Below are 24,506 nucleotides of genomic sequence, written 5' to 3'. Positions count from 1 at the left end.
TGACATTTGAACTGGCAGTGAGAGGAAAAGAGCTGGTATCTGGCTTATCCATGGTCTGTGCTGCAGCTTGGCTATGTCATTGCTGGCAAACCCTCCTCCAGTGAAAGCCCTTCAGCTGCCTTGCTCTGGGAGCATGAGGTCCCTCTTGCAGTAAGTGTGCTGCAGGCAGATCTGTTCTCACACCTTGTATTGCTGTTGTTTGAAATGGGAATTGTCCACAATGAAGGACTAAGGTTTATTAGGAAAGACTGGGAGTCAGGACTCCAGAGCTTCAGCTAAGTAGGGGGAGCTCATCCAAGTGACTGAACTCAGCCAGTGCATTTTGCATCTCCTGTCAGTGCAGGTGCTCTCAGATAAGTGGAGGGGAGACTTCACTGATATTTGCTTTATGAGTGTTAGTAAAATGCTTAGAGATGCATGAGTGAACAGATTAATGTCTATCTATACAGCAACCAAACAGCTTCTTACACAAGCTTCAGAGCTGACTCGGTGGTTGGCTATACTGGTGTCCTGATGGACCCAAAGACAACCCTAGGTCTATGCAGAGAACACACATGTAAGGCTGAAGACATTCCAGCATTATACATGTTGTATTTCAGCTGGCAGCTTGAAGCATCTCCATTTCCTTGTGTCTTTGCCAGTTTTCTCAAAATAAGAAGTTTGTGATTTGACTGCCTTTTCACACCTGAGATTGTTTAAGAACATCTTGGTTGGGAAAACAGAGCTGAACTTCTACAGGATGTGGTTTATTCCTAGAAAAAATTGAGCTATGCCAGCATTCAAGCTTGTGTTTAAGTCTGAAGCAATTTGGCATCTAGTTTTGTCAGGGCTATAATACTCTGTTGTCCAACTTATCCAAGCACATGGTTCACTGTTCTGATGCATAGGACTCCAGTGACCCACTTAGAAAACCAATTTGAGGCTCAGCTGTGCCCTGGGTGGATTTCTACTGAATCACTCCTGCAAACTGTTCCCCATGATGTGCCTTCCTGCACAGTGCAATGGAATCTTTCCTTCCAATTAGATCCAGAGGATTGATGTGAGGAGAGGTACCAAAGTGACTTCAAAGTGCTGGAAGCAACACAGCACCCCCTTCAAGAACCTGCACTTTCTTTCTCACAGGATTGTACCCATAGTAAATGTGAGGTACATTGTTATTCTTCTTTCTGAAGGAAATGCAGAGACAGAAGTGAAACCAACCTGCCAAGAGTTGGATATAGGAAGATAATCAGTTTCTTTGAATGTCAATATCAGATGCATGAAAAGATGCAAGGTCAATTTGCACATTGTCATGCTGGTGGGGAACATCCAGAGGAAGGCTCAGAAGCTCTGACTAGATGGCAAAAGAATGAAATACACATTTCCAGGCCTGTGGAGAACCACGCTGCCAATTAATACAATCAAATGCAACTCTGCCTTCAGAGAGACCTGTCAGAAATGGCACTGGGCTAACCTGCACTCCACTTTGATTTTTGTGCCACTTGAGTTATGCACAAGGCTTTATTCAGATCCAAGGGACGTAATTTAACTATTTAGCCCTAGCACACCTTTGAGAGCTGTGCAAAAAGTAGCTACTAATAACTAATTTGTTCTTGTACATGCCATATCAAATTTCTTGGTTGTATCTTCAGAAGAGCATGAACCTATGCTTAAGACAAGTAATTATATAAGGATATAAATACTAGCATTAATGTTTCTCCACTCGAATGGAAGTGGGTTTTTTTCTTATAGACACCATCTTGAATACTCTCCTGTTCCACATTCTTTTGACAAGAATTTTTCATAACCAAAGCTTTGTGTTTGTGCTGAAGGATGCTGCTCATTTCCAGGCTCCTAAGTTTTAAGCCATGCAGCCCTAATTCCTGCACCCAAATTTCCTCCATCCCATCTTGAAGCACCTGCCAGAGAGTTTCTCATGAGGCACAGCTTGTGTGTTGCTTGGGGATGTTGTCAATGTGAGTGTGCCCTGCAACTTTGTTGGGAAAACACATTTTGGGAGTAATTCTTACCCAGATATAAGAAAAGAGTCACTCTAGGACTGCCTGGATAAGGAACCCTTATCTGGTGAAAGCAGAATGCTCTGATGGACCCTTGCCTTCCACTAATGCCCATGAACTGGGGTTTGTAGAGCTGAGTGCCCTGCCAGGGCACCCCAGCCACTGTGGCTCTGCCCCCTGCAGCCATAGTCAGTGATTTGGAAATGCTGACCTGCAGCTTTAATTATTTTTTGAATCTCTTCTGGAGTGGTGCCTTGAGGAGCCTTTCATGCAGATGACTTTGCTGTCTGTAAACCAAGTCTCTCACCTTGGTGCTGGATTGCATAACAGAGTCACACTTACATCACTTTGTTGGAAAATACAGTGAGTTTATGCACTATGGATGATGCAGACTGATCATCCTGCTAATTCTGCTTGGCCTTGAAATGTATTCACTTTCCCCCCAGTGCCTGGCCTGGATTTCCTTGTCTAAGGATGTGGCATTCCTTGAATAATTCTTTTGCACTATATAAATTTACAGTATATGTAATTCCTTCTCTCCATTTATTCACTTTAAATGCTGTGCTCAAGTAGGGATGCTTGTGTCTGTAATCTGGGTGTCTCAATTTATGGCTTCATCAGGACTCCAAAGTGTTCAAAAGTTCTTATTCTTTTCATATTAGCAAATGATTTATGTAGAAGACATTTAGGGTCTGGCTAGGAAAATGACTGCATGAATTTGTATATATTTAGTGTTCCTGCACTTTTATGTCTGTTTTCAGCTGAAATGATGATCCCTATTCCCTTGCTAGCACAGGAGAGGCAATGCAATACAGTAATACATCCATAAAGCTGGGCCAACTTATAGCAATGTTGTGTATTGTCAAAACTTTTTGTTAAAGCTCCGTCACTAAAGTCACTGTAGAAATAAACTTCATTTTTGGCTCCCTGATTAACTGTCCTATTTTCTCACGGGAAGGACTGTCACACCTTTAAAGTGCAGAGAATTTCCTCTGCAGCTGAGAGGAAACAAATGTCCCCAAGTCATTGACAATGTTCTTTTTCTGATGCCACTGCATGAAAATGAGGGTATGAGTTCTGGAATGTGACTCCACATATGTTTTACCCCACTTGGATATTTAAAGCTCATGTGAGCAGTATGACAGTTGATTTTAAAGTCTTTCCCCCTGCTCTCTGTAGCTCAACCCAGGGATGGAGACAGACCAGCATACATCATGGATTATACAGGAATGAATACAACTAGAATCAGCCCCTGGTTTGCAAACAAGTATTTTTTCTTGTTTTGATCCCGGAGAGATGAGTGCCTTGTTTCTCTTGCAGAATTCCTGGGGTACAAATCCCTGATGAGCAGGAGTAAAATGCATCATCAGCTTTGTATCTTCAGCTTCTCAATTTTTTTACTGGAGGTAAAACAGTCTATGAAGGAAGACAAATCAATTGACTTTACAGCTGGACTGATTGATGACTCCAGCTCACCATTTCCAAAGCTGGAATCTGTGTGCTGAGGCTTCCAGGGAGTGTTGAATCCTCCCAGCCCTCTCCTGCCTTAAGACATTGTACTGCTGGCTCAGACAGAAGCTGTTGGCTACTCTTAGAGGATCCCCTGTGCTAGGAAAATCCCATTACTGCCTTCAAACATCAAGCATGCTCCTGGCTTTGCTGGAGCAGCATAAAAGGAAAAGGAGAGGTGAAACTGAGGACTCACCCCCCAGTCCAGGTTGAACTGCAGGGCTGGCAGTGAGGAAAAGAAATAATATTTCTACTGCTAAACAAATTTGGTCTAGAATCAGTGAGGACGTCCCCAGAGCCAACCCAGTTTTCTCTACACTCATCTTAGGAAATCCATGCAGATAATTCAGAAATTTGGTTTCTTCCCCATCACAAGCCTGGCTGTTACAGAGATCTTTGCTTAATTTATTTATTTAAATCTTTTTAGTCATTATTTTTTGAGGGTGTTGTTTCTAGTGTGGATTTGCAGGCACCCCAGAGCATCCTCTGCTCCCCTCTGTTTTTGTTGGTTCTCCTTCTGGCAGAGACAAACATCTGTGTTCAGATTTTAGTGGGGGCATTATTTTCTCTTTGATTTAGCACAACCAGGAGTTATTCCATTCTACTCAGACTTGTCTATTTACTCTTTAAAGCATGTTCCTTTTATTTACTCCTCCAGAGCTGCCTGTTTAATCCAATCTCTTTTCCACTGAATTACACTAGCACAATAACACAGGCCAAACAGGTTCAGCCTGGGTCATGGGTGGCAGAGTAAGGGACTATATTCTTGCCACAAAATAACTTTAGTATTAAAATAAAAGGTATTTACTGGGACTAAAAAGGGAGTTTCTAGTCCCAATATTTGTAATGGTTTTGCAGCACCTATTCCTGTAAAAACTAAGCAAATGACCTGAAAATGAGAGTGGAGTCCAGTTCATTTTTGCAGGAAGCCTGAAGCTTGACATAAACCCTGGCAAATGGGTAATGCCTGGTGAGTCCATTGTGGGACCTTGTGGAGGAGGCAGGCCCCACATTCCCACCAAAGCTCCACACCCAAACCCTGGGATGACATTCATCTGTTTGAACTCACAGTCATGTGTAACATGGATGAAAGCACCTTGGTGAACAGTCCCTGGAGTTCAGAGCCAGCGCTGCTGTGGGGGCTGTGCCTTTTGGATCCCAGCATCTCTCTTCCCTCTGGCCTTGGGTTACAAACTGTGTGACAGCCAAGGACACCCGCATGTATTTATGGCACCTTTCTGCTCTTCCACTATTGCATTACATCTGCCTTGCCATACAAGACTTTTATGTTCTTCATTATTCTTTTTGAGTAGCAGACTTTTTTGTTCTCCATTATTAATGCTGTATCTTAATAGCGCTCTTAAGCAAACAGACACCTGCACTTTACAGAAACATGAGAAGATAAGTTCTAAGGCTCATAGAGGTTAAATTCTTATTTATTTCTATCACATATGACTTACTATCCAGCCATTTTTTTCATAAGATATAGTGTCACCTTCTAGCTGCCCTGTATATATCTGCTGCTCACCAGGACACCAGCCAGCCCTACTCTGCTCCTGTTATTTTGGAAACCTGGACCTGCAAGTTTCATAAAGGCTGGGTTAAGTAAGCAACAGATTTATCTTTGTCCAAAGATAAAAGTGTTTGGCAGCAAACATTGGTGAGTTCTTGCATATTTCCAGGCTCCTTAACAGGCTCTTTGCTCTTCCATTCACTGGGAATGGCTGAGGGGGTGGCTACCCAACACAAGGGGCTGTCTTGCAGGGCCCTAGCCTGAGCAGATCTGCTGTGGTTAGTATTTAACACTTCCTGTGACTGGGGAGGGTGGGACAAATGCTCCACCATGGAGTCTCTGGTGGGTCTTATCATGGTGGATTTTGTATCCATCTTCCTTGGGCTGTGGGTGAGTGGGCAGTGCTCCTCAGGTCCACCTGTGTTTGTCCTCCTGGTGTGAGTGTCCTCCCCCAAGTCTTGCCCTGAGCCTGCAGTCACCCCAAGGGTGCTGTTGGATAAGCATCTGGACAAGAAGAGTCTGAGGAGCATTTGAGCAGCTGAAGGACTGACAAGTCCCCACTGAGCTCAGGAGATGCAACTCCAGAGTTGCCTCTTGCATTGCAGCCCTCGTGCCCCATGCCCATGGTTTCTCCCATGGGCAGCTCATCCCCTGGGAGGAATAATGCCAAGGCTGAGCCATTGCAGTGCTGCAGTTGCATGGGCTGAGAGCCATCCCCAAGCCAGCACCCTGCCCTCAGCATCTGCTTCAGGAAAAATGCATCTCTAAGATGAATGTCCTAGAGTGAAAGCAATGAGGAGATGGATGCATATTCCCTGCAAATCCTATTGCTGTACCAGAGCAGTCTGCACTCTGGGGAACCAAGGAGACTTTCTCAGGTAAACTCTGGGCAAAATGAAGCTCCTGCCACTCCACACAGGATGGAGCAAGATGTTCACTGGGGAGAGAGCAGCACAGCTCTCCCACCCCATTTCTCAGCAAGCATCCCATTCCAGCCTCTCCTATTGTTTCTCTTTGCATACAGATGGAAATTTCCTATAAGGATAATTTCTATATGGTTTTTACACATGAGAGTAAACAAGACATAGCTGTCAACTGTATAGTTACCATATTTCTGGTGGTGTTCCCATCCAGAAAATGCAGCTGCATTATATTCCTGATAAAGTGGAACTAAAGTTCGACTTCAGCAAGAATGTTAATAAATGGAAGATATTTCAAACAACACTGATTGAGGCAAAGTGTCAGTCCCTCTTTCTCCCCCTGCCCCCACCTCTTCCCTCCAAGGGCTTTATCTTTTTTTTTTTTATTTTTTAATTTTTTAATTTTTTTTCCCCAGAGTTGCAAAAACTCTGATGCCTGACCTGGAAATCAGCAAATTTCTGCTCCTGGTTACACTTGTATGAATATGAAATGGCTTTATTGGTTTCAGGGCGTTTGTCTGGGCCAGTACTCCAATCACTGAGAGCAGGGTCTGTGCTGCTGCTTTTATTACAATTTTGTCCTTCAGATAATTTGGTTTCTCTTTGTTATCAAGTCCCAGCCAGAAAGGGGGAGGTTGTGCTCATACCACCTAAACTTGGTCAGTGCCCCTGACATGATGCATGTGGCTCTTGCCTAATCTCCTATTGCTGACAATTGAAACACAAACATATAGTCATATTTTTGGATGAAACTGTACAAACATTTCAAAATAGTTTATGCATGCAGATTTGTATGTTATCAGAGACCACCACACATGCAAATGGAATTTATGGAAAATGCTGAGAGATTTGAAAGGAAATAGTTTGGGAAGTTGTCTTATTTTTTGGAACATAAATCCTGAAACAGTTTCCTTTAGCATTCCTCATGTCTGTCAAGCAATTAATACTTGACATTTGTGTTTTTCATTCTCTCTGTTGATCTTAGGCGCTTTTTTTTGTTTTGTTTTTTGTTATTTTTGCAACTCTCCTTTCATGTTTGCTGCATGTTTGTTAAACCTGGCATTGTTATGTACAGACAGACTTCCTCACACAGGAGGATGATGTGAGGGAGCAGTGAGATGAGGTTTAAACCTTCCAAACTGTGGTCTTTCCCCAACATGAGTTATTTAGGTTCAAAGGTGTGTATTCAGAGTCTTCAGCTCAGCCTACCTGTACAGAATAGTGGCTGCATGTAAGAGTCTGTTGGCTTGATCAGGTTTTTCTTCTCACTTAGAATGATTCCAGTGTCTCCAGTGGGATTATTCTCATACTAGCCAGATGTAAAAGGAAAGCAAAATCAAATCCTTCATACATCAGTGTCAGACTGACTCCAAGAAACCAGTGTTGAGTGATATAAAGGATAAGGGGCCTGAGGAAGGATGTGTTTATGGAGAACATTTGGAAACTTTAACTGCTTGTAGTTTGAGTAACGTCTGAGTTAGGGAACTGCCTGCAAATATTTAAGAGTGGAAAAAAGTAGAGTGATGGAAAAGGATATGAAAAAGAGGAAAGAGATACAATTAAAGAATGCAGGAGTATAGCTCTTTTAACCAATTGGCAACCTAGTCTCCCATAATCTTTTTACACCATATTCCATATTCCTAATCCAAACAGCTGAGCACCTTCCAGGAATGTGGAAATGGTGCCTCGAGTGTCAGATGAGGTTTATTCCTGTGATTGCAATCACAATGTTGTAGTCATTGTGTGGAAAGGAAGCAAATTTTTTTGGGAGATGTGGTATCTTAGATCTACCGAGAGAAGTCAGACAAAAAGCAGGTGAAGTCTGGGCCTTGTGCCTCCAAAACCTTCTCTGTGTTCTTCCCCTGGATTACTTGATCTAAATGCCTTCCTTTTTCCTACCTTTCCTGCAATGAAGGAGAGTTTTTTTATAGATTGTAGTGTTTTATTATACTAGGATCTTCTTACAGACACTTTTGGAGCAGAGAAAGCTGTTTGAAGCTGGCATCCAGGGAATATTGGTCTGTACTTCCTGGTGCTGCTTTGGGATGCTCTGTTTCTCCCGCACAAGCAAGCTTTGCCTTTGAGAGGAGAGTTCAGCTTAGCCTGGAGTGAGGAGTTTTCTTCTGCTTCATCCATCTTGAGGACATGAACTAAGCTGCTAGTAGTGTGCCCTAGTCACTGAAACCTTGAAGTTCTTTTGGCAGCCCCTGGGAAGGCAGCGTGAGGGACTCGCCCTGCCAACAGGATGCATCCTCCTGGACTGGGCTGGCTGGCATTCCCTGAGCACTGCCTGGGCCCTGATCAGGGCTGTCACGTTTCCCCAGTGCCAGGGAGCACTGACACAGCGTGCCTAACCTGGCCAAGACAGATAGGATCTCCCGGCCAACTGGAGATGGTGGAAATGATTTCCTGCAGATGCCGTCATGTGCAAATTTAGCATCAGTGAGAAATCCAAGCACATTCTCCAGGCACAGGGAGGCTGGGAAGTGTGTGTGACCAGTCCTTGGTGAAAGGGCTGGGAACTATCTACTGGTGAAACTTCAGAACAAGGCAGAGACCACAAGGCCACAAGGTAGCAGAGGCATCACTTGTGCCTGTAAAAACCTTGAAAACCCTGATGGAAGTGCCATGAGGAATTGAGACCTCCTAGCACTCTACACAGGATTCAAGGTTTGAATAAAAAGACATTTAACCTTGTTACCATCCTTTCTTCTTTGATGGACAATGTCATTCATGTATGGCTTCATGTATAAAAGTGAACCATACACATATGATGAACCATTTGTTTCTTTACATAATTGCTTTAAGCCAAGCATCCTCTAAGGCAATAAATGTATATGTGGGGAGAAGAGATGACAACTTTTACTAAGATAAAAAAGCGGATTTCAGGACTGAACCACCCTGACTAATCTTTCCATCTGCCCATACATCCCTCTGAATATTACCTAGGTTGTAGATGAGTCTCAGCTACAACATATAGGGAAGATAGTTATTCCATTCTCACAAAATACTGCTGTCTCTGAAAAGTACCATTACAGACTTAACTATAGACCTAAACAGAGCAGGACAGTGACTCTGGTGTGCTGCAAATGCAAAAGTGTGTGTTGTGCTCCTTGTCTACCCAGCTGTGACATTTTCTGTGCTGTCTTGTCACATGCCAAATGCTTTATCAGAACTGATCCACTCAGGGAAATCTGCTCCCTGCTACATCAGTCACATTACTTACCTTTCTCTGCTTCCAGAGCAATCCCCTTTTCCAGGCATCTTAAATGGATGCTCAGGTTGACCCCACGTGGTTGCTCCACCCTGGGTAACCAGAGGAGGGCTGCCTAAACAGGGTGGCAGGTGGAAGGAATGTGCTAATCCTGGCCATGCCCTTCCATCACCTTCACGTGCTCCATCAGCTGCTCAGAGCCAGCCAGTCCTGCACACCCTCCTCCCCGGTGGCATGTCCCTGTGGAACTGTGCCATGGGACCTCGTGCTTCAGCAGGGCACGATTGCCAACCCAAAGTCTCTTGGATGAGCGCAGCCCCCTTGGTGTGCTGGTTGTGATGGTAAGCTCAACTGCAGTTTGAAAAAAATCACTGAAACAGGTTAGGAATTACAGTCTGGAGGTGTTGTGTCTCCATGACCACCTGTAGGGAAAAAGAAAAGGCAAAACAATCAAGACAGAAGGGAGAAAATGGGGAAAAATGAAGTTCTGTGATGATGGACGTGAGCAGCTCCTGAGAGAAAAGAGGTAAGAAAGCTGGAAAAAGCCCAATTTGTGGTTTTGAAGACATGAGAAAAGTCTTTCTGGGGATGGATGTTCACTAGACCATCACAGATATGCAAAATCTGAAAAGCCATAGTCTGGAAACAGAGCTTTTGGGACAACTGGGATACAAATGGACTGTTAGGCTGCTTCTCAGGCCATGTGGAGACACACATTTCGTTGCTTAGCATTCGTTTTTGTTTGTTAGCTCCAGAAAGCTGTTTTCCCACAGCCTTGTCTCAGGACCGTGGGGTGCAGGAGCAAACTAGGGCTGTTGACTTTCAGACTACTCAATCATCCTGCAAATTACAGCCAGCCCAATAAAAACACAGCCTGCATGTTTCCTTATTTAGGTAGAAGTGTTGGGAGAACAGCATGAGATTTTGTTTCTGATAAACTAGGAGCTGTTTCAGGAATATTAATTGTTTTTCTTCTATCAATGTTATACATTTATTTCTCCACAGTGCTATTGGGAGTGAGATGGGTGAAGTCTACAGAATAGTTTCAGACTTTCTGTCAGGCACTCCCAAAATTTTTTGAAAAAATTAAAAAAAAAAATTCTGCTGACACTTTGGAGTCAGTAGGGTTTATTTTCTGGTTGTTTTAGCCTGGGATATGGAAGCTATGGTCTCCATACCCCGCCCCATGTAATCCCTTCACAACATCACTTGGAGTCAGGTTTTTAAAAAGCTTCTGGATGCCTAAGAACAGAGGTTTAAGGGACATCTGAGGATGTTCAGTCACCTGAACAATTTTGAATATCTTGTGTACCACCTCTGTAATCCTCCATCTCCCAGAACTTCACACCGGTGAAAGGCTGCAGGAAGGATTTTGCTGCTTTATAGTTGTATTGGGAGGAGAAATGCCAAGAGACTGGGAGATGTTGGAGTCTACAAAGGCATGCATATGATTTTCAATAGGGAAGTGAGGATGGAAGGAGTGGAACCATCAGAAAATTTTTATCTGCTATGTCCAACCTTAGCTGGATGCTCAGTGCTGGGCTTGGGCACAGCCTGGGTTGAAAGAAGGTCTCTTCTTCCATACTGGAGCTGATTCAGGCCCAGAGAGAGTTCACCCAAGTCTCTAGACAGTCTGAGACAAGACAGTCACAGCGTATCTGGGAATTAAACCTTGGTCTTGGTGCATGACTCAGAAAAACAAGAAGAGGAGTAGGAGCTCTGTCAGGTCCCTCTAACCTGGTGGGAAACCTCCCTGTGAGCCAGAACTGAGGTGTCTTTGGACTTCAGTCTGCATGGGAGTAGAGGTAGTTTCAGGACTGGGTCACCTATATGGTGATGTCCTTGGGACAAAGATCTTGACTCCTTTGTGATGAAATAGCTAGGAAATGTTGCAAAGAGCTTACACATCATCCGCCAAGATGTAGAATGCATTTGGGCTCTCATTCGTGTGCAAGTTGGAGTGAATTTATCACAAGGCATGACATGAACATGACCATGTATCTTAAATCCTGAAGGTTTCCCTCAGTCAACAGTGTCTTTGAAGTCAATGAGGCTGAAGTTATTGCCTGATAGGAGGACTAGTTCATCTGGGATTTCTCAGCTGAATTAACTTTAATGATAAAAATGATGATATAAATATGTAAAATACAAAAACAGTATTGTCAGCCACTTTGTTTCTGTCTCAGGGGATTTGTGTGTTTAGTCTTGGATGTTTTTCACATTGATTTTGTGTATCAAGATTTAATGCCGTCAGGAACCACTAAGTAAAAATATTTAGTAATAACAATAATAATAGAGGGTGTGATTTGATAATCCTAACAAAATAGATAAAATGGATGTTCAAATTACTGCTTGGCTTGGGTTAGGGGTTGTCCTGGTGCCTATCACATTCAAATAGTATTGAGACAGCTCCATTTTCAACTAGGTCTTAGTGCTGGAGCATATCAAGTAAGAGATCTAAGAAACAATAACATCAACAGTAACAATGTTTCTCTCCAGATAGAAAAACTTTAGCTATTGAGGCAACTTTTTTCTGTTGTCGTTTGTTTAGTCTGTTTATTGAGTTCTGCCAGGTTGGTTTTGATCCTGTGCAAGAGTGATTTGCTGTGAGAGCGGATGCATCAGCCGAGTCCTCTTTGAAAGTAAATAATAAATAATTGTAACAGTTAATATAAGGAACTGACATCTCCACAGTTTATTTTCCTGTTGGTTTAGTTTAGTTCAGGTCAGTTTCTTTCTGGCATCATTTGCATCCAAGCCGAAAGATCAGAACGGTGCAGCCAACTCTCCCTCGCTGCCTTTGTGGTGGGTTCCCACGGCCAGGGGCTCTCTCTTTGGCAGGGGCGGGTTCTGGGGTGTGGGGTGGAGGGCTGCGGGACTGGAGGTTTCCACCGACGCTGGGTTTACGGGGACTCCAGGGAGTGCGGGAAGGGGGATGCTCTGGGGCACAGCGAGGCACTGGGGTGGCACCGCAGCCCCAAAGGGTGCCAGATCCCAAAGGGGTGGCGGTGGTGGGTTCCGGAGCTCTGCGGGTCTCTGCTGTAGCGCGTGCTGCGGGGCGTGCCCGCCCGCTCCCGGCGCACTGAGACCCGCTGGTGCCGCCCCAGCCGCTCCCGCAAAGGGTTAAGGGGAGCGGTGCCGGCGGAGGGCGGGGGCTGCCGGGGGCTCTCGGGGATTGGTGCGAAGTTTGGAGCGGGGCGGCCCCGCACCGCCCTCCGCGGCGGCTCGGCCCCCACCGCCACAAAGCCCTGCAGGGAAAGTTGCTTTATCGCCGATTTCTCTCGCCCCGGCTCTCCCCCCCCCCTCCCCTCCCCTTCCCCAGCCCCTTTCCCCTCCTCCCCTCACTCCTTAAACGGGATTCCGGCTGGGCGAGCCGTAGGACGGCATCACCGGGCATCCCGCGGCGCGGAGCCCCGGCGGCTCTGGCAGGTCCTCCCTCTCCCTTCCCGCACACATACTCAGCCCGGCCCGGAAAGCAAGAAAAAAAAATTAAAAGGTTTCCCCCCTTTCTCTGAGCTCCTCGCCCGTGACTCTCGAGTGGAAAAAATCGCTCCCGAGGCGAAGGGGCGGGGGTGTGTGTTGGTAAAAAGCCGGTGAAGAGGCAGAGCCGCTCCGTAGGGAGGGCACCCCCAGGCAGCCCCCACCCGCCCGGGGAGGGGGGATGAGGTAGAGACCGGCTGCGGAGCGCCCGCCGGGCGCCGTGGCCGCGGAGGGCATGAGGCGGCGAGCGGCGGGGATGGGCGCCAGCGCCAGAGCGCGGTGTTAGAGCCCCGGCAGCACCCGAGGTAAGTGCCCCCCGCGCCAACACCCCCCACCGGGACACCCTGCCGGGGCCGGGAGACACTAAGGCACAGCTGGGAGCCGCCGGCGCTGCCCCGAGGCAGGGGGGGCAGCACCAGGTGGCATCGCGCCGGGTGTCCCCCCCGTGTGTCCCTCCCTCCTTCCCGACCCCAGTTTGCGGCTGCGAATATCCCGTTAGCGGCCGGCGCGGGGCTGAGCCGCGCTGCGCCCCGGGGGCTGCCCCGGGGAAGCCCCCCGTGCCCGCCCCCCGTGCCCGCTCCCCGCAGCAAAAACGGGAAAGCGAAGGGCGAAGCGGCTCTTTTGCTTTGCTGGATGCTGTACACGAGTTGTTGTGTGTCCTGGGGGCACGGGGTGTTTAAAACGGGGAGTTTACAAGGGTGAGGAATCCAGACAGTGTTTAGAGAGTGAGAGTTTCAGGAGAACAGGCTGTAATTAATGTAAACCTGATCAACCCCGTGTGTTCGTATCACAGCAAACACATCTTGAAGAATCTGTGCAATTAAGTGTGGTTTTGCTTTGGGAAGCACCTCTGGAGCCCACGGAAACAAGTGGGGTTGGGGAGGGGGGGCGGGGGGGGGGGAGAAGAAGAGGAAAGGAGGAATCGGTGCTGTGCAGAGAAGTATCGAGTAGAGGAAGGCGCGTACCCAGAGCGGAGCCTGGCTGAGGGGCACTGGAGCAGCAACACAAAGTTTTCTGGGCTGTTGATGGGAGAGGTAACATTCCTCCTCCCCCTTCCCCAAGTTCCTCCAGAAATTGTTAACCTGAAATCTTGTTTTATGGCCACTTGCTAGTGTTTTGTTTGCCTTTCAGACTGGTTCTGTACGGGATACCAAAGAATTATGCATTAACTGTAAACTTAGAGGAGCTTACTGGCCTCAGTGGGTTCTTGATTTATATCAGGCTAAAGCAGAGAGGAGGGCAAAGTTTTACTCACTGAGCACCAAGGAATGAATTACAAGTACGTTGCACTTTCATTTGTTTCTGATCGAAGTCTTCGCAATAGCATTTGAAACTCTGCAAAGTTGAGGGTTGTTCAGGGTTTTTCCCCCCAGTAATTATTTTGCTCTCCTTTTTCCTGCCTCCAGGTCTGAGAGGACAGTCGCCTGTTCAATACAGCGGGATCTGTTTTTCAAAATGGAATTGCAGCTCGCGCTCCTTTTCGCAGGGATAATTGCATTTTCGGACTCGGCGAGAGGTAAGGAGACTGTGCTCGGTGCAAACACTTTGTGACTCACGCCCTTCCCTCTGCTCCACGGGGATCGTGCTCCGCAAACACCCTTGGTGTCCTCGGAGGGACCCTATAGAGGAGTTGCTGTCAGCACAAGCTCATCCCCTGCATATTGCTTATCCTCTCAGGGGTGCAGGCTCCTGCCCACATGTGGTGCCTCCTTACCTGCGTGATTTTGGGGCCATCATTTTGCAATGAGTGCGGTCACTCTGGCTTTGCTCTTAGGTCTCTTAGGCGCAGGTGAACTTCCAGGGGCTTTTCTTGTGCCTGTGTAAAAGTACACAGACAATTTTAAAGAAAAGCAACTGCATTCCTCTGTGGATCAGAAATACCTCTCCCCCTCCTGTAATCCCTCCAGCCCCTGCCCTATGTATTCCCACTTACAAACTAAACAAACACATCCATTAACTTCCTCGGTGACAGACAAATGACAGTTCCCAACAGCGAGAGCGTATTTTAATGCTGAGGCTCCTGCAGTTGATCAAGTTTCAATAAACAGGTTACCTTACCAGAGGCAAATTGAAATACATTGACGTGGGAGTGATGGGGGTAGGAAAAAAAAAGCAGTTTCTTTGTGGGAAGGTGCTTTTAGCCAAGCTCTGGGGTCAGAGTGCAAGGAATGGTGTCTTTTCTTGTGCTCTTGCCTGTGTTGTACGTTGGTGGGTGCTGTCCTTGGAAAGCCTGAGTGGGAATCCATGCTTTCAACTCCCCCACCTCTGGTAAAAACGTAAGGGGCTGCATTGTGCCAGGAAAAGGGGAGTATGACTTTAGGATGAAGATTGCTCCAGCTACAATTCCCAATGGTATCAGGGTTTCGTGGACTGTTGTAAGACTTTTAAATCAGCCAGTGTGATGGAGTTGTAAATTAAAAGGTTTAAACTTGCTCTCCACTTGGGCCATAACTTGCCAAAAATAAAAACTTGCCAAAAATAAACCTTGGGGGTGAGGGTGGGAAAGGAGAGGGAAAGCATTGCTCTGAAAAGCCAAGGTTTGGTTAGTGCACTGTGGTTTTTTTAATTCTTGGCATTGGCTCCCAAGCAAATATTTTATGGAGGCAAAAGCACTATAAAATGATTTGGCTGGAAGCTGAATGAAAAAGAAAACAGTATATAGGCTGTAAGTCCTGCAAGTCTGAATTCCCGTCAAGATTTACAATGGAGACTCAGTTTAAGTTGTAGGCAATGGGCAGCAGGGTATGAATTAAGATGACCTCATGGATGTATTTTATTGCAATAGACCTGAGAAGTTGGTGGAGTTCCGGAAAAGATCTGAAGTGGGCAGGAGAAGACAAAAAGATTTTTGTCTCTGTTGTGAGCTGAGTATCGCCTGCTTTACTGGCTGACCCTGTTTAAATTTGGTTTGCACTTGTCTTGCTCGTACTCTTGCTGCCCCTGGAAAGTGAAATGCTGTGGGCTCTTGTCATGTGAAGAAGTGACAGAAAATTAACAGCGGTAATTTCAGGTCATCATAATTTTTCCTGTGGAATGGTCTTTTTGATAAAAATTTGAAAAGATATTGGTTATTGGGTTATTTGAACACTTTTTAGAGCTGAAAAAATCCATTCTTGTAAGTTTATAGAGAGATGGTTCTGTTCATTTAAAATTATCCAAAAATAGAGTTTAAAAACCAGGGCCAAACCCATGAAAAATGTCATTCATTCATGTGCTTATCTCAATAGAGACAAAGTAAAGAAGTAAAAGGAGTCATTGCTGTAAAAATGTAGACAATATCCTGACATTCAGATCTTGCTCTGGACCTTCTTCAGGTTGAGAACATTTTTGACAGCAGATGACATAGATGGAAGATGAAACTTGTATATGAGAAGAGATGAGACACTCTCCAGAAACCTTATTTTGTGCTGACAAATACCTTCAATTATTAGATATTTACATGGGGATACTTTCAGATTGTCTGAAAAATGTGCCAGACTTTTAGCATGCCTGCAGATTTTTTTCCACAAGTCTCACACAACGGGTTGGGCTGCTGGAGGTGTGTTAAGTGTTACCTGTTTTGATCAATCATGTTTTATAGACTGTCCCTCAGCTAAATGTCAGCCTGAGGTCATGAGGCTTTTCTCTGGAGGAAGAAGGACTCTTTGTTTTGGCCAAACACTATTTAATATCTGTATCCTGATTGCAAATTAGGCGTGTGTGGCCCAAAGTGTGCCAACACCTCCTGATCCGAGGCATTAGAAGTTAAATAGGTGCTTGCTGGCTTGTGATCAACTGAGGAAAGTGGCTGAGGAGGCTCTCTGGGAAAGTGATGGTCTTTCTTTTATACTCATATTGGGCAAAAGTAGGTTATGCTGGAGCTAGGATGTTAATTTGGAGCTGACTGATGTTGTGCCCCTGCTCAGGGAAGGGCTGTGCCATAGTGCATCTGCACAAGGGGGCAGAGTTAAGTTGCCCACGCACTCCGGCTTTGATATTTCCTGACAGTTGAATACTCAGCTGCAATCTTGCATTAAATGTTATGTTGTATTATTTTTACATCTTTATTTAGGTGATGCCTTTAAAGGCAAAGGACCCTGCAGGGATGACTGATTGGCCTGATGCAGCAATTATTTTTTTCCACCCGCCCCTAGCAAAAACGGGCGTTTTTCCAGGTCCAGATCTGTGCCTACGGCCTCTGTCCCTTCTTGTGACCCAATGTGTCTCATCACTGAGGGAGAAGACACTGCAAAAAAGGGGATATCTTAGCAAACCAAGATAAACTCTTAAGAAAGAGGCAATATCTTTGAAGTTTTCAGGCAAAACAGAGAACAGGTCTGATTTTAGAGGTTCAAGTGCAGAGCTGGCTGTGTTTGGAGAGATGAAGGACGAGATAGCTCTGGCTAAGTTTGAACCAATGCTTTTGGGGCTGAATCCTAAAGACTTTGGTTAAGAGCTTGTCTACACCTGCAAATGCCTTGGAATAATGCTTCCAAAAAACGTAATCTGGAATAACTCCCTGAGTGACCAATATTATTCCAGGCTAAGGATTTCCTGGAGGGAGCCTGTACCAAAAAATGTCTTTCTCAGGAGCTATTTTGGTAGGTATCCAAGCCCCTTCCTTCCCTTTTGAATGAAGACTAGAATGTCTGTGTGCACAAACCTCACTCTTTGGGGACAAAACCTTCATGCTGGGATTTTTTAGAAGGATTGTGCCTTCCAGCTGACATCAAAGGTGTGGGACAGCAGCTCCAGCCTGGTTTCCAGCCATACAGGATAATTGGGATAACAGTGCAGGTCCAGTGGCTTGTCCCTTGTGTCACTCCATTCCTGTTCTCTCCAAGCAACCCCATACGGGGCATAAAAGTCCTCAGTGTCCAGCCCTCCTCTGCGGGGACGAATGCCATCTTGGGTCACTAACCTTTACTGACTGTGTCCTGCAGCAGTGTAGCTCCTGCCACTCCACACCTCCGGTCAGACACAGGTAATACAATCTGATATTTTCCTACTTATGTTATCTCAGTGACAGACAACGCAATATTTGTTCTGAATCTGTCAAGTTGCCATCATATTCGCGTTGGTGACCGTATATGGTAACATTGGGATGTGTTTGGCTTGGCCCCATGGCTTAAACAAGATTTTGTATGGTATGTTTAGAAGTTTTTGGTAAGAGCAGTAACCACCCTCCTGTTAGCAAGTAAACTGATATTCTGCTGGAAACTAATTAGTTTGGATGTTGATTTCATTTTCGGTGCATTGCGTAGGGAGGGGAAGAACGGGACCTTAATTGCTTTCTGTTCTGGCACTTCCCTGTGCGACCTTGGCTTGCTTGGTGCCTGCTTTATGGGGAATTTGCTGATGGAGCCACCTCAAAATTCAATGGCTTCATGCAGAAATAGTGTGTGTGCCATTTTTGTTTCTCTAAGTATTGGAGTAAAGAGTAAAGGATATTAGAACTGTTTTTTATTTCTTGGGAGTTGAGTTCTTCATTCTGATTAACAGAATTCCCATTCTGTAGCTTTGGGGTTTATAAGAGTAAATGGTAGTAAACATGGAAAAGATAAATAATGATAGTATGAGGTGGTTGTTGGCTTCTGTTTTACTCCTTTATTCTTGTTGAGTGGTTGTACCAGATAACGATTTGGTAATTTCTCGCTTGTGAAAGAGAAGCATGTTCAGATCTAACAGCCCGATGCAGATTTTATGTAAGACACAGCACATCTTCTGGTGAAGTTTGGGGCATTTTTTGGATCGTGCTCTTGGGGAGCTTGCTCATGAATAATCTGTCAGCATGACTTGTACCTAGAGTTAACATGACGATCTAAGAAAACCCTGGTTATTTTTTTAAGCACTGGTTCCTCCCTTCTTCTGAGGCTGTCGGCCGCTTTAAATTGCGTCTGAGTTTAAACATAAAATGCTGTGTGCGTCATACTGGAAAATTAGGGTTGATTTTATTTGTTTTTAATCAGGAATATTACAAAACTCAGCAAATTGCTCAAATACATTTAGATTTTCCTTAAAGTTTTTATAACTGTGTTTTCCATGTCCATATGTTTCTTTGACCTTCATTAAAAGAAGCAAGCAGCAAATTAAAATATGTATTTTTTGGGATGAACTTGTACACAGCAAAGGTTGAACTCCAAAGCCTGACTCTTAGCCATAGAAGAAACTTTCATATGCTATGAAGTCGTTCTTGAGATATTGTATGAAAGTGGTTCTTTCAGGAAAAACTAATTCAAAATTTAAAAAACAGAAGTGACACTTGCTAGTAAGTAGGAATCGCTATTTCAAGACTTGGGACTGTTGGTGCTAATTTATTAACTAAAGATGAAGTTTATCATCAGTCATGAATTTGCTGATAGAGCTGATCCTTTCCAGTGTCCTGTCTGATAATTCCTTTTTGAGTGTCTGTCTCACCATGAGTGGTGCTGGTGCGTCTGGGTTTGGAACACTCTTTATGGAATAGTGTGAGCGCAGTGGAGTCTGGATGTGCATTTTTGGATTAATTATTGGAAGAGATAAAAATTTCCATCGAAAGGGGGAAAAAAACCCCAAAACCCAACAAAATTTGGTTGTGGCTTTATTTATTCAGTGGGAGTAGAAGCAGTGCAGCTGATCTTCCTGAGACATGATGCTTCTACTTGTGTCTGCAGTGACTTGTAAAATCATGCTGAGGAATAGATCTGTGCAAATGTAACCCGGCATCACAGGAGTTGGTGGAAATGCTCTTTTCTCTCCTTTCTTTCATTAACCTGCTTATTTTGTCTTGTTTCAAGGAGTTTGTCTGACTTCTTCCTGTGTTTTCTGATGGACTGCTCGAGCTGAATTGCATTTGATCTTGTTTTGAACATTTAACTTGAATTTCTGCTCCTTATCTTGTTCTCTGTAATCAGCCTTGATTTGGAGTTTTCTGTAATAATAATGTCCCCATACATATTTAACTGTGTTGACCTGTTCTAATCTTTTGCACTAAGGTGGAACATTTTTAGTCGTATAAGGGACTTTTTTGAGATTGGAGCCAGTGTGGATGCCGACGTTGCAAAGACCTGCTGTCTGATGCAAGCCCATTGCATTTGCTGCTCATTCATAGCAACTGTGGTACTATGGTAAAAGCAAAATATTTCCAAAGGCAAGCTTGAATAATCTGATCCTGCTGTCCCGATGTCATATCAGACAAGCAGATGCAGCCCATGCCAGTTTTAACAGGTTAGGACCTGATTCTGAGCCAGTGAGTGTTGGTGCTGTGACTCCTACTCACTCCCATGGGCTTTGGATTCATCCCTGAAGGATAACTTACCCAGATTATCTGTGATATCCAGCTCCATAGGGATCCCTCATGTATGACTGCAGGGGAGATGTGGGCCAAGTGTGGCAGTTTGGATCCTGCCTGCTTGACAGGACAACTCGGACTCACTTTTTGTGTTCTGGAAGCAAATTGCTGCTGCCGACTGCGAGCTCTGCCTGGTGGGTGGAGTGTGCACTGCTGGGGCTGAAAACAATTTGGAAATTCACTGCCTGAACCGTGGGCTGCCACAGAGAGGTTTGTCCCCAAAGGAGGGGTGCCATTCTGTGGTCAGGATTCTGGGTGTGGAGAAACTGAAGACTGGCCTGAGTGTTATTGAATACATTAATGTGTGTTGTTAGCTGCTGAATCCGTTCACATCTCTGATTTTTACTTTTTCCCTCCACTTCCCAGTCAAATAAACATGGGCTGCATGGAGTTTAGTTGGTTGCCCTGATTACACAGTCTCCCCATTGTATCACAGTAGAAACACAGCATCCTGCAGAGTTGTGAATAACCTAACGTTTCTATTTCATCCCAACCACTCCAGTTTCCATGAAGAAATTCAGCCAATAACTCCAGGCTACTTCTTCCATTAAGTGTTCAAACTTAATTTTGAGCTTCACTAAGGGAAAGAGAAAAATGTAAATTGGGAACAGAGGCTTCTTGGAGCAGGTTAATGTTTCTCAGGATGGCTGCACCTCTATTCTCAGCCTCTCTCCAAGTGGTTTTTAGCTTGATGGGACCCCAAACAGTTTCTCCTTGTGTCTGGTAAATTTATTTCATGAAAGATTCACATGGTCTTGGATATCCTGTTGAGTGAGTAATGCAAGAGGTGTCATACCCTCAAATGCCACTTGGGAGGCATTGACTTTGGTGAATGTTTTGGGAGCTGTCAGTATTTGTGCATGTTAGATAAAAACGCCGGAACAGCAGACAAATACAGAAATGCAGACTTAATTTGTGTAATAGACATTTTTAAAAATTCCTATTATTCTTGCTGGCTTTGCTCCACATGCCCCATGAACTGATGACTGTAAGAGTTAGGTACTAGTTTTGTGCAATGGCACATCTTTGTGGCAACCGTGCACTTGCTAGTTCTGCCCAGAACAGGATATTGGGAGAGATAAAAAGCTGGAGGAGGACATGGAGAGAAAAGTCAACATTAGTCAACCTCCAAGAGAAAATTTGGGCCAGAATAGTTAATGTACTGCTGCTTTTGAGGCCTGGTGGTCCTTGGGAGAGAATCTTGAGTGGCCAGTGTGTGGCTCTAAAGAGGATGTTGAGATTCAGCTTTTTCAAATCTGTTCTATAGTTCTGTGTCCTCCCAGGTGCTGCCACATACAGATGTGAGACTTGATTGGCTTCTGACCAATGTGTGACTGAGTGAAAACATTCTAATGCTTTCATGGTGCGAACTACTATTTTACTGTTGCTTTGTATGTATTTAAATCTTTCTTTTTCTAGACAGGGGTGGATGGGGTGAGACCAAATCGACCACAAAGGAGGGAGAAGGGAAAGCTATTCAACCCCACCAGCCTCTCAAAGCTGCACAAGCCAAAGTACTGGAGTTATGTTCCTGCAGATACTGGAGCACTGTGAACTGGTTTCTTTCCCTCCTTCCTTTTTGATAATAGATTTGTGGGAGTTGGAGTAATAGAGGAAGCTATTTTTCTCAGTGGCTGTTCTCAGATCTGTTAACACAGATCTGTAACAGAGCTGTACCTGCTGGTTAAGCAATGAAAAGTGTCAGATGAGTTACAGGTGTATGAACTGCATGTCAAGGATGGAAGGGTTAATGAATAACAGGATGAACCTCTGAACATTGTGGAATATCTCCCCAGGGATACTGCAAGCTCTCTGTGGAAGGAAGAATGCTTGTTTGTCATTGACTAGTGGCTGTAAGTCCTTCAGAGTGTGGCTGCCTTTCTAGGAGAGAGTGCTGTGACCCACTTTGATCACCTTCTGGGTGAAACAAAATCTTTCCTGGTCTTCTGTAGACTAACACCACATTTCAGTGGCAGTAACAGTGTCCCTTTATCCAGACAAGTAATGTTAGGAAGTGTTTAATATATGTTTTTGGGCAGTTTAAAATGGGAAATTGGAGAAGAGTTGCCAGTTCCTCCAGTATATGGAGATCAGACTCCGTGCTCTGATAAGACATTTCATATTTTAATGTTCAGGGTTGAATTACAAAGGTGATAGTCCATTTAGGTTCAGTGGGTTGTGGCTGAGTAGGTGTGAGGAGGATTTAAATATGTAATCCTACCAGAGAGCAGAAACTGGAGCCTCGTAAGACCAGACTGAGTTTCAGCTCTGTGCAGTGTGGCACCACGCCATGGGAGGGTTCATCACGGTCTGCAATAGTTAATATAAAACTAGAATAACAGATCGGAGCTGATGAGTATCTTTCCTCCTCCTGATATTCTCAACCAATCAGAAATGCAGTATTGCTGGGGTTAATTTCACCAAGGGCTAATGAGAGTGAAACTTTCAACTCAATCATGAATCAAGGACAGGTGTTTACTTTTCCTTGTTTGATTGACAAGGATCGTAAACCTATTAGGGAGATATTTGCATATGCAGGGAACTGGCTCTGAACGCTTGATTTCTAATTGCTGGATTTGTTATCTGAAGGTGTTTGCTACTGCTCTCTGCACACAGCTTTTGTTTCTGGGTTACAAAGAGACGCTAAGAAGTAGTACAGACTAGTAAGAGCATTTTGCTCAAGAGCCGCAGAAAACATAAGCTAAGGATTGGTCAGTGTATGGTCTAGACCAGAGCAAGGGCCTGGTTGTATCCCTAAGGCAGAATGCTTTTCCTGGTCTCTATATGCTCAAATAGGGATAGGCCAGAGGATTTGAAGGATTTAAAACAGTATTTTGGGATGATGTTGTATACAGGTTTATTCCCATCCTTGGAAGTTCATTGGAAACACCAGACTAGTCCTTGCAATTGGTAAAGTAGCCTCTGGATATTTGCATTGCAGTTAATTCAGGGCTCTTCTCCCCTTGAGTGCTCCTGTTGGGAGGAGGACTGTAAATTGACAGAGATTGGAATCTGTCCCTTGCTTTACCACTAATACCAAGGAAGAAATTGGCAAGGTGCTACTCAAAAGTACTCATAGCAATAGACCTGCATATTTATAATAACTATGACTATTTATGGAGAGTTTCTAGTGAGGAAAAAATTTAATAAAGAGACCCAAAAAGTGCTGCTCAGGATAGGCAGTGTTCTTCTTCTAGATACTGTCAGGAGAAAAACCTTGTCTTCCTGAAGGCCACAGACTAACTAAGTGGAGTTTCAGGCTTATTTTTCTTTTATCCTATAAAATCCAATAAAACCAGTAAATTCTTTCAGTGTGGTCTTCCAAGAGTTTTTCAACTTTGTCTGACTCACAGATTATTTGAGTGCCATTATAGACTAAGGGTCAGGCAAGTTAATTCCCAGAACAGTATGCTGCCCTGTTTTCAAACTGTGCTAATCAGGGTTTTGAGTCAAAGCATGGTAGTTTGCTCACTGAAATTATTTTCCTGTTAGAAAATTGCAAATAGGGTCTGACTATTCGGATTGGGTTCAGTCACCAGAGCACTCACATCACATGCAGAGCAAAGCCCCCAGGGATGTACTTGCTGTGGATCAGGGCTCTGGTAGGGGCTTGCTTTCCAGTTCACAAGATTGAACTCAGGCAAAAAGGCTGAAAACTTGTAAAAGAAACTAAAGAAATTGTTACAGTTACATTTCTACCTCCAGCAGGTCAGAGGGAGGGCTGTGTGGAGCCCCTCTGAATTGTAATGTGAATGGTCTTTCCCAAAAGAGACATTTGGTGGAGTTATTTAGTTACCTCTCCCCCTCACCTTTTTGTAATTGACTCTTGTTTACTTTTTCCTCCTCCTTTCCCGAAGCTTATTATCACTGTTTAGGCAGAGGAAATGAATTAACATAATTTACTGGTTTTTAGAACAAGACACATTCCCTGCGCGTATGTATACACACGCTGGCATTCGCCCTCCCAGTGCTGTGCAGAGGAGTGTGTTTACAGAGTCTGGGTCCATTTAGGGAGAACAATACCCTGATTATGGAGTTCAGCCTTTTCTTCCCAGAAACCACAAGGAACCATTCGCTTCAAGCAGCTACTGCCCCTTGAAGGTACAGGCATCGGGAGCTGCAGAAGGGGGAATAAATCTGTTGTGGACACAAACCAGCAGCATTGTTCTCCACGGAAGTTGGTTTAGGGATGGGGGTGAGAAGTGGTGTTGGGATAAATCAAAAGCCAAGTGTAAGATCCACGAGTGTGCAGGGAGGTGTAGCGACTTCCAATTTAATTTTCAAATAACAGCCATGAGACTTCATGGGGAATTATTTGATGCTGCCTGAGCCAGCAAGGGAGCTGGGAAGGTTGGATGGGAAGAAGATAGTGAGTCTCTGGGTGTTTTGGCTGAGTTGGGTTGAAAGGTGCTGTTATGTATGAAATGCTGGTCATTTCTAATTGCAGTCATGCACCTGTGCCTGGTAGGTAATGCTGGAGCCGTGTCATAGGGAGCATTTGCTTCATATGATGCTGAGAAAGGTCAAGCACTTGATTTCTGTCCTGCTAAGTTGGCTCATTAGA

At 44.7% G+C, this 24,506-nt stretch overlaps 1 protein-coding gene across 4 annotated transcripts in view; it reads left to right on the top strand.

Moving 5' to 3' along the window:
• The first annotated feature begins 12,453 nt into the window (after window positions 1–12,453).
• FGFRL1 (fibroblast growth factor receptor like 1) overlaps window positions 12,454–24,506 on the top strand; it is a 176,339-nt gene continuing 164,286 nt past the window's right edge. Inside the window, exons 1-2 of one of the 4 annotated variants that reach the window (XM_071556987.1) lie at window positions 12,454–12,938; window positions 14,040–14,149. In XM_071556987.1, the coding sequence (XP_071413088.1) occupies window positions 14,089–14,149 (61 nt within the window). In that variant the 5' untranslated portion in view covers window positions 12,454–12,938; window positions 14,040–14,088. Of the gene's footprint in view, window positions 12,939–13,260; window positions 13,332–13,562; window positions 13,668–13,758; window positions 13,913–14,039; window positions 14,150–24,506 lie in introns of those variants that run through there. The other 3 variants (XM_071556990.1, XM_071556988.1, XM_071556986.1) reach the window with 3 other exon arrangements.

This window comes from Pithys albifrons, chromosome 5, assembly GCF_047495875.1.
Source record: "Pithys albifrons albifrons isolate INPA30051 chromosome 5, PitAlb_v1, whole genome shotgun sequence".
Classification (NCBI taxonomy): domain Eukaryota; kingdom Metazoa; phylum Chordata; class Aves; order Passeriformes; family Thamnophilidae; genus Pithys; species Pithys albifrons.
Note: the sequence above shows the minus strand (reverse complement) of the source record. Positions and strands in the feature narration are given on the sequence as shown.